General features: G+C 38.8%; 1 protein-coding gene across 5 annotated transcripts in view; it reads left to right on the forward strand.

Moving 5' to 3' along the window:
- Positions 1 to 10,449, forward strand: part of gramd4a (GRAM domain containing 4a) — a 58,259-nt gene extending 47,810 nt beyond the window's left edge. For 3 of the 5 annotated variants that reach the window (XM_042511133.1, XM_042511135.1, XM_042511138.1), the window contains 7 exons: positions 1,581 to 1,735; positions 4,539 to 4,556; positions 5,527 to 5,671; positions 6,788 to 6,881; positions 7,278 to 7,368; positions 7,546 to 7,614; positions 8,114 to 10,449. In XM_042511133.1, the coding sequence (XP_042367067.1) occupies positions 1,581 to 1,735; positions 4,539 to 4,556; positions 5,527 to 5,671; positions 6,788 to 6,881; positions 7,278 to 7,368; positions 7,546 to 7,614; positions 8,114 to 8,224 (683 nt within the window). In that variant the 3' untranslated portion in view covers positions 8,225 to 10,449. The remainder of the gene's footprint in view (positions 1 to 1,580; positions 1,736 to 4,538; positions 4,557 to 5,526; positions 5,672 to 6,787; positions 6,882 to 7,277; positions 7,369 to 7,545; positions 7,615 to 8,113) is intronic. The other 2 variants (XM_042511136.1, XM_042511137.1) reach the window with 1 other exon arrangement.
- Positions 10,450 to 10,660: the final 211 nt, after the last annotated feature.

Below are 10,660 nucleotides of genomic sequence, written 5' to 3' on the forward strand. Positions count from 1 at the left end.
GATAGACCCACTGGTCTGTGAGGGTTCAGTATTAATTTCTGTTTCATTGTTGTTGTTCAGCAATGACAATTGGTCTTTGTGGTAGGCTACTTGTCCCACTCCTCCTCCGCTTTGATTGGACGTTGGGGTAAATTACGACACAGACTAGCGGCTACAACATTTTTCCCAAAGTTGAATATTCTAACTCTTTGCGACCAGGAAAAAATGGCAAACGTGGCTCTTAGCGCAGAATAGATTCTCAGCGTCTTGTCACATTGATGGTATTTGTAGTAGCATATTGTAAATATGCAGCACTCCAATAATGAAAAGGAAAAACATGGAACATACCCACAGTGGCGGTTGCAAACACCTCTCCATACCAGCAGGCGGTGATCATCTGACTTCCTCATTCAAGAAAACCACCGTGACGCTAGTTTTTCAGTTAGTACATAAACAACACAATGTATTGTTGAAAGACCAAAACATATTCACGCACGGCAGTGCACAACAACACAACCCATCAGGAAACATTTCTGCTACAGAGCTCAGTGGCAGAAGAAAAGCAATAGTACTTCATTTAACAAGTTTGTTTTGACCTCTCTCCCTCTTGACTTTAGCCCTTTGTTTACATTTTTCACTTCTGTTTCTTTGCTCATGCAGTGAGCTAAATGGCCAATCAGAGCGATTTCATTCAAAAAGACACGGACACCCAACTTGGGCGGAGGCCAACTATTGGCTTGGTGCGTCAGGGCCTTTAGTTTTGATAAAATGATCTTATATTCTCAGTACACAGTATAATCGACACATGACCAACTCGGTAAACAAGAAACTGTCTCACTGATAAGAACATGGGTATCTTTCCTATCTCTACCATCCATCCTATACGTGAAAAACGTGACAGTCTCACAGAGCCGTGGCATGGCTGTAGCTCCTAGACTCGTTATTTATTCTACAGTAGCAATTCTAGTAATTATTTTTTTGTCTACTTACTTTATTGAACAACTTATGAACAAAAACATAAAGTAAATAAAGGTCATAGTATTTAACTGGCTTTTACAGAAAATATGATTAGGATCAAAACTATTAAAAAGGGTCTGCTGTTTGGAGTCAAAAATGAAATCATTCAAAGTCAGAGGTGGCCACCACATTTGGCATTTTTGTTTTGTACATTGTACGTTTAGTGTTGTTTTAAGATATTGAAGGTTTGTTGAAAGAGCTTAGAGTTGTGCAGTCAGTCCCCATTTCACCATTTTTGTTGTAATAATTACATAATTCAAGGCTTGTTTTTGTTGCTAAAGACAGATGTCAGTCACAAACACTCTATGAAAGGCCATTTAAGAGGTCCTCTCTTTTCACTGTGTTGTTAAAAAATATTGAAATGTGAAGGTAATTAAAAGGGACATTATGTGAAAGATTTTGAATAATATGAAGGGTACAGAAGTCTGCACCATAAATGGTACTGAGATTTAAAGTGATGAAAGACTTTGAACTGAAAAGTGGAAAGCCTTTGAGGATTTTTCACAAACCCTTTTTTTCATTCGTATCAGTTTTTTCAGCATTTTCCTTATAAAGTTTTTGTTTTCTCACCCTCTCCACTCCAGGTCTATACGCCGGTATCAAGTTCTTCATCATAGACTTCCTGTTCAAGAGCTGTCCGAAATTGCGGGACAAGTATGACACACCCTACATCGTGTGGAACAGCCTTCCCACAGACCCTCAGCTCAAAGAGAGGACAAACGCCACTGTGTCGCGGCGGGTGAGCGCACATACACACATCCTCATTACCTCTTTGCTGTCCCTCTGTCTTTGCCTCCTCTCATAGCTTTCCAAACTCACACAGACCATTCAACACAGCTTAGTCTGAATTAGGATTTAACAATTAATTGCATTTAAACAAACGTCACAATGTACGAGAATTCAATTTTAAAATGACAAAAGCTGCAATATAAAAAAAAGAAATTGGGCTTCACGTGCAGTCCGCTGCCCTCCGTGACATATGCAAATCAGAGTAGATGAAGACAACAACTTATAAAACGCCACATAGCCAGGTTTAAGTGCAATTCACATGTTTACATGTTACAGCGCAGTTCATTTGGGCAACAGCTCAGTGCGTAATGTGTGTGTAGTGATTGTGTGGTCAAGCGAGAGAGTGATGATGGCGGACAAAAATTGGATGCACGTAGTGCTGACAGCGGTTGGCTATCAGAGGACAAATAAGCACTTAAGTTGACTTCAGTTGTTAAATGTACTTTGTAGGTTTTATTTTGTCCGCGAATAAATGTTGCAGATTCCCATGTCTTTTTTTTCTGACTGCCTGGTGCAGTGAAGGAGGTAAAGGCTTTGAGTTATCTTAACATTTTTTGAGCGATAAAGCCACAGTCAGTGTATACTTTTTTGTGTGATTCGCTATTGTAAGTGATTGGAGTCAAGATGGGCCTCTATTTTTTCCTCTTCCATTCTCAAGTACTTGCATTCAAATATTATAGAGTACTCGCAGAAAAGAGAAAACATTAGAATAGGAAAGTAAATTTGCCAACAACGGAAAGCAAGTGCAATTTTGAAAATCAGGAAACTTTATGTTGCTGCCATTACATAGTGTAGCGCAGCACTGAAGGATCTTCTGAATGGCTGTTTTGCTGGTCATTTCAATGTCTGCCATTTTAGCACAAGCCAGCAAAGCAGCAGTGGGTTACAGCCGACCCTTAGTTGTTGTACAGTCCCAACAAACTCACAGTGACAGCTTGAGTCTGTCGTTTAACCCGTTAATTACTAGTAGGTAACTTCAGCTGTGTGAAGCTAACAGTTAGTTTGTTGCTGTGTTTGTGTGCAGGCAGACTCTCACCAACTGGGTGTTCCTGCAGCAGTAGTCTCATGATAAACAGAGAGAAAGAGAGAGGGACAGCGATGAAAGGAAGAGCTGAGTGAAGCAAAACAGTACAAGCAGCCTTACAGTGAAATATGATTTTACCTGTTTTATATAGTAAAAAGAAAGGGGGAAAAAAGTAATGTTCACACGTGAGAGGGGTGGTTATGAGTACTCTATAAGTTTAGCTAATACTGACATCAAAAATTGTACTTCAGTACTCATGCTCATCCCTTATTTATTCTTTTATTTAGATTTTATTGTTATGATGGTGTTTATAGTCATGATAGTTATATTACATGTTTACAAGGCTTGAAGTTACGAGCTAACCCTTTGAAACCTGGATCGAAATAAGTTTTCCTGTGCTTTCCTTTGCTTTGCTTAGGCATTTAAACCTTGTAAACCTGAGCAAATTGATTTGATTTTTTTCTTCACAAAGGCAATCGGGCATAAACTGCCCTGCATGTTGCAAGAAATAATTAAAAGGTGACAAAAAAAACCCCTGAATATTGGCTTTAAAAAAAAAAGAGGGAGAGAGTATTATTTGAAAATTTTTATACCAGAAAATGTATGTTATTATTATTATTATTATTATTATTATTATTTATAAAAATTAAATAATGTTAATATTTGATAATAATAATAATAATAATAATAATAATAATAATAATAATAATAATAATAATAATAAATTAATTTTTCCTGTTTTGATTTTTTTTGCTTTTCTTTTTTTGTGAAAAAAAAGTTTCGCTTTTTTGTTTTTGTAACTTTTTTACTAATATTGTTCTGTATTTGATTCAAGAAAAATCAAGACAATTTGCTCAGGTTTCATAGGGTTAAAGTAATCTACTGTGATTCCAGGTTTTTACAGTTCAATAGCTAAATAAAGGTATGTTATCCTTATGAAATCGAGGATCAACTTATCTCATTTTATCATGACACATAGATCTGGCCTACAGGAATGAGCAGGTTATATGTTGACTGTGTCCACTGTTGTGTTGGTTGTACTGAATGATTTATTGCTTGTACATGGTGAATAATACAAGAGATGAAGAACTTGAAAAAAAATTACAAACTGAATCGTAAGCACAGAATTAGATTATTTCCCATACCGTTCAGTTTTAGTCTGAATCCTGCATGAGACAAATTATGTCCGAAATGCATGACGATTATCACAGCGACCCTAAAACTTTACTGTTAAAGCCGACCCAGATAAAGCTTACTTAGAGTAAGTTTAAACCTATAGAGGCTTAACAGTTATGTCATCAACTTCTTTGAATTCAGGTTACTGCCATATAACTTGCTAATGAGCAAATTTAGCAAAGAAGTGAATCTTACTTATATGTTAAAAATGAAAAGAATTTGAACTCAAGGTAGAAAGTGAGATAACATGGCATTTTCGTAAAGATCAAAAAACATTTATATTTAGAGAGACCGTCCTTCAGCTGTAGGTCAGGATGAATCATTCATGTTGGCAAGACATGTCAGTCCACCCCCACCACTGAGCCCTGCTATGAAGACGAGACATCAATAAAGTCTCAAAATACCATCACTCCTGTCAATATTCCATTACAACTCAGCCCCTCACATGTGTGGACGTCTCTCGTGTGGGATAGAGTGTGTGCATGTGTGTGTGTGAGTGTGCCTTTTGCTGTGGCGTCAGTCACAGGTGTACTCTGTCCTTTCTCTCTCTCAGCTCTCTGGCACTGAGAAGGTAGGGTCTCTGGTGTGTCTCCCTTTGGTTCCTCTGCTGCGCCCGAGTGTGCCGCAAACTTACCTCCAAGTGTGTGTGTGTGAGCAAGATGTGTGACACACTTCGGGACTGGCCGTCAGTGTTTGTGTACAGAATGGATCAAAATGTCATAACTCGTAGTCTGTTATGTTATAATTTGATTCTGTTTTTTTAAAACAATTATTTATTTAATCAATTTTGCAAAACTAAATAAAAAATTCTGATTGTTGACATTTCTGATCCATTTACATAGATACTGTGTGAGAGGTAGCATTGTATATTGAATAGTTTAAATGCACAGAGTAGTCCCTTGACCAATGTATGTTACATTAGCTCTTAAATCCTTCCCTTTCTCCATTGTATGTAGTGATTAACCCTCAAATGTTACTGTTATTAGATGTTTTTAAATGTTAGTTGATTGTCCTCAACACTATTAATGCAACTGGAACACATATAAAGAGGACTGAACAGGAAAAAGGATCCTTCTGACCTGAACACATTCATCAGGGTGCATCCCCCCCCTCCCACAGACTAACAAGTATTTTTGCTTAAAAACTGATGTATGTTGAGTGAATGATGGTCTCACTCTCTGCTTTGCACGTCACACCTGAGCCTGCTGCAAAGAAGTGCACATGCAGAGAAATGCAATACTGACAGCTGAGCTGTTTCAATTTTGGCCACTTTTTTTCAATAGCTTTGGGACCATGTTGGATGGTTTCACACATTGTGTGGATATATTTGATTTAAATATTTATCCCTGCTCTTCCTCCTTTCCCTCATCATCACATTCTTTCTCTTCCATTTGTCTTCTCCAACCCCCCCTTGCCCTTTTTGTCTCCTTCATGGCGATTTTTCTATTACTTCCGTCTTCCCGTCATCCTGTCTGTTTTTTTTTCCCATCTCTCCTCCTCCTTCTCTTTCTCCTCCTCCTCCTCCCTCCGTCTCTCTCCAGGTTCAGCCGGTGGTTTCTCGGAGCAGTCTCGCCACCATCCCATGTGGGGTGAGCAGGGAGGAGGAGACAGGTCGCTCCCACAGCACCAAGAAGGGAGCGTTTCATGAGATCTTCAACCTGCTGGAGTCGGAGCGCCCTCTTGCGGGTGAGGGGACTTACTGCATTTGAATGAACCAAATAGCCTCAGTTCTGCATTTTGCACGATTCAGGTTTTTTATTTGTAACAGTTAAATTTACTGGGCCTTGGTGTAGAATTTAGGGGGATATATGGGCAGAAATGGAATATGTAATAGTAAGTATATTTCCACATAGTGTATAATTACCAAAAATAAGAATCATTGTGTTTTTGTTCGTTACCTTAGAATGAGTTGTTGATATCTACATAGGGAGCAGGTCTTCAGAGTCCACCGTGTTGCAAAAAAGCATTGGAGAGACACTGATTTGTGATGTGAAACTGCCATATTCAGTGTTATTAATAGCTCCAAAAACCCGGCCCATTTGTTTAGGAGAGGAAGAGACCTCTGCAGATAATTTGGCTCACAGTAAAAACCTCCAGAATAATGAACATGTGCAGAACTCAAGCCAGGAAAAGTTTCAGCTGGTTGCAATCTGTAATCCTCACCTCTACACGCCACTACATTCCCCTAAATTTTACACACTACACCTTTAACATTTAGAAATGCTTAATCCACGTCTGTTTGTAAGTTGGAGAAACAAGTTTGGAGAAGGCAACAAGTAGAGGTGCAACAATCAATTAATTAATTGATTAGGTGACAGCTATCAAATTAATCACAAACTAGTTTGACAGTTGATTAATTAGTTTGAGTAATTTTTTCAAGCAGAAAAACTTTTTAAAAATTATCCGATTACAGCCTCTGAAATGTGAATATTTTCTTTTTTTTTGTCCTCTGTGAGAGTAAACTGAATGTGTTTTCCATTGTGGACAAAACAATTTTGAGGCTGCCAACTTGGAAACACTGATTGACATTTTTCACCATTTACAGACATTTTATAGACCAACTAACAGATTAATTAAGAAACATCATGTTAACAGACACAAAAATTATTGTTCGTTGCAGCTGTCAGATGTTTAAATCATGTAGCTGATCAATCAATCAACTAGCTGAAAATAAGCAAAGTATTCAGGTTGTTTTTCTCACAGTGGTTTAAAACCATGTTGTTCCAGTTATTACAAAGATTTGTATTATTACTTCTCACTGCAAAAAAACCCCAAAACCCTCTCTTCCCTGTGTGATTTCAGTTTGTGAGAACGGCTGGAGGTGTTGCCTAATAAACAGAGACAGGAAGATGCCCACAGACTACATCAGGAACGGAGTGCTCTACGTCACAGAGAAGTGAGTGCAGACATCTTCACTTAAGAGAACATCTCTTATCATTAAATCTGTGACTGTGTTAGAGAAAAAGACATTACTCTCAAAGGTGGAGCAGAGAGGAGGAGCAGGTAACAATTTAGGCCAGTGGGTTTGTGGTATTAAGTACCTGAGAAGGCTCTTAACTAAGAACTACAACAGATCTCCCTCTCTTTGTGTCAGTCAGTCAACAGTGGATCAAGTTGGACAGCCCTCCTCCTGAGAATTTCTCTCACCTGTAAATCTGTTCACCTCTTCGGATGTGTAACTGACAGGAAGTCCATTCAGTGTGTCGTCTGTTTTGCTTGCCTGCTTGTTTTTCCTCCAGACCCCTTTCAGCGAGCTGTTTTCTCTCTCTCTCTCTCTCTCTCTCTCCGTCAGTTACCTGTGCTTTGAGAGCTCCAGCTCCAGATCCAGCTCCTCCAAGAAGAATAAAGTCATCAAGCTGGTGGATATCACTGACATACAGAAGGTAAACACTCGATGTGAACAGGACAGAAGATGGCAGGAAAACACGAGTGTACATTATTTAGGAGTTACAAATTTGTACTTGAATTGGCGTAAAGTTATAAACAACCCATTTACTACATGTGTCATTTCTTTGCTGTTGAAAACAATAATAAGCCGATTTTTCTGAACTCCTTTGCAGTACAAGGTGCTGTCGGTCCTACCAGGAAGTGGGATGGGCATCTCTATAGCTACTCCTTCCACTCAGAAGGTACAGTGTAGAGAGACTTTTTATTTTCATATATAAATATGTATTCATATAGTGCTTTTGGATTTTAACAGATAGTGTGGTCTGAAATTCTTTTTAATGTCTACTAGATGAAAAGTTCATATATCAGCATCTCATCAGCAGTTATAGATCCCCTCTGGACTCACTTTAAGATATAAAAAAATATTTTTTAAATTACCTGGTTAAAGATTCTTAATATTACATCTACTCCTTTTCCCTCTGTGAAAAATCCAGACAACTGTGTTGTGTGTTTTTTAGGCAAGGTTTACCCCTGTCCTGCGACTATCCCAAAATGTATTTTTTTGTAACGTCTCCGATAATTTTCCCCAGGGCATTGTCTTTTTATAATCATTGGAAGCCAAATCCATGAAACTAAATTCATCGCCCAGATCTACATTCTTGCATTACATCTTATAAGCTAGTGCAGGAGCAACGTGTAACATGTAGATTTTCATCACAAATCACTTTCTGTTCCCTCCAGCCACTGGTGTTTGGTGCCATGATCCACAGAGATGAGGCTTTCGAGGCCATCTTTACTCAGTACATGAAGATCATGACCACCACCAAACCACCGGCCAGCGCGGAGCTCTAGACAGCCCGTATCCCAGCAACAGATCTCCATACATAAGTCTGGGGCAGAGAGCCTCCTGAGATTCAACTCGACTGGAAGATGATTTAGAAAACAGCACCACACTCCTCTGCTCTGCGTGAGCTGCCTCCTCTTGTGACGGGCATCAGCTTCCTCATCGATGGTTAGCTTCGGTTGGTGGATTTCCTATTTGGGCCTCATCAGAGGGGGACGTGTGGGTGCGTTGGCTACATGTCTGCGTAGTTGGGATTTAGTTGCATCACACACTTTTTGTGAGATAATGAGCAAAATCCGCTAACTGGTTGTAAGGAGGAGTGAGGATCGGTGTGGTTTTTATCAATCAGCAGAAGGCTGGCGAGGGGGCTGGTTCTCTTCGCCCACCTGACTGACCAACTGACTGGCTGACTGGCTTCCTGACTTACTTGTTTCTGTGTTTGCATGTGTGAGTGAGTGAATGTGTGGGCAGAAATTATGGTCTTAAATTGCGTCAAGTGTCTCTATTTTTCTCTTAAGTAGTGAGTCAGCGGAGTGACTTCTGCTGTGGGTGGTAGATTTCAAGAAGTGCTCAACCTGGCTGTCAAATGAATATCATGGAAGATAAACTCGAGGTTCCTTTTTAACTGCCAGAAATCTGTAGGAACAAATGTGTAAATTTTAGCTTTATAAATCAAAAAACAACCATTGATGTTGAAATATTTAGACATTTAACTGGCTGATCGGTGCCTCGTGGCATAGCCCAACAAACATTTTTTTTTGCGTTCATGTGTGAGTGGTCAGTTTTTTTTTTTGAATGTGTATTAGCTGTGAAAATGTCAGATCACCATTTGACTGACACAGAGCCTTTCTGTTAGTTTACATTGCTGATGTCTAAATTTTCCTCTTCTTTCTAGACACATTTCAGCAGCAACGGTGTGTTTTTTAGTCTTCTTTGTCGATCTTACGGACGTTCAGCATCCGCTTCGGTGTTTGTAAGTGTGCGTATATGGAGCGTGTAGTGATTTCTTTTTTTCTTTTCAGAAATGCCTTTCTTTTAAACAAAAATGTCTCTTTGTAACAAACAGCCTTTTGGATGAGTAACTGGTGGTCCTGGAGTTTGCGTCCAAGACAAGAGCACAACCGATGTTAGATGGTTCGAACGCTGACTGCCATTCAGAGCGACAACACAGCTGAGAACACATTCTCTCGTGTCCAAGCTTCTCTCCTCAAGGCACAATCTGTACATATTTAGAGAGATTTTCCTTTCTCCCATTAACGGTATTTGCCTTGCACTTTATTAGAGCGTTAACTGGAATTTCTGCCATTTACGTTGCGGTGAATTGACTCTAGATGCTCACTATTTCAGCTGGAATCTCTGGTCAGTGTTGGCAAAACAGTCTCAAAGCTACACTTTTATCCTGTAGGTATTTCTTTGTCGTCTGACTGTGAACAGCCAGCGCTGGTCACATCCTGCTGGTCTCAGTTCAGCACAGACGCGGTCTGAGCACTTTGTATTAATACCAGATTGATGTCTGCCACAGTGAGCCAGAGCAATCTTCAAACTTCAAACCATAAAAGAAGAAGCTAGTTTGACTTGAAAATGAAACCACGGTAGATATCTACCCACAAAAGCCCCTTAAACATTAAATTGCCAGTGTGTGTGATTTAGGGGAATATATTGGCCGAAATGGAATATACTATATAATAAGTATATTTTATTTAGTGTATAATCGCTGAAAATGAGAATTGTCGTGTTTTCGCTACCTTTGAAAGAGCAGTGAAAGAGTGTTTTTAAATCACCAGGTCTATAGTTTTGGACAGAAAGACCTCTTTGGATAATTTAGGTTGAAAACCTGAACAATGAACCCTGAAGGAATTCTAACCAGGAGACGTTTCAGCTTGCAGTAATCTGCAAACCTTTTCTGTAGTTTCTGCTAAATCTCCCTAAATCTTATGCACTGGACCTTAAAACAGGGTTCCCACAGTCATGGAAAACCTGAAAAAGTAGTAGGATTTTCTTATGTGTAATGAAATTAACGGTTTCAGTAATGTTCTGTGAATAACCTTTCACATAAGCAACGTGTGGATGCCTGATGTTTTGTTTACCATCACGTACATTTTTTTTCATTTTTTCCCATCTTTCGGTCTCTCCCTCTGTTTTCCAGCCAATTGGAATTTTATTTAAATAGAGTTTGAACCTGATATGTTTGACTCTTTGAAACCGAGGCGAATTGAATTGATTTCTTTAAAAACAGAAGAAGGAAATCAGCAATTTAAGAAAATGTCACTCTAAAGTTAGCAAAAAATGAGTTATTAAAAAAGAAGAAAATTACCTGAAAGTTAGCACCAAAAACCCCACATATAACATAACAAAAACAAGGAAATTACCCCAAAAATTGATGGCTTAAAAATTATAATAATTTTGTAAAATAATTTTAAATGTATTATTATGATAATCAGAAA

This window comes from Plectropomus leopardus, chromosome 22, assembly GCF_008729295.1.
Source record: "Plectropomus leopardus isolate mb chromosome 22, YSFRI_Pleo_2.0, whole genome shotgun sequence".
Classification (NCBI taxonomy): domain Eukaryota; kingdom Metazoa; phylum Chordata; class Actinopteri; order Perciformes; family Serranidae; genus Plectropomus; species Plectropomus leopardus.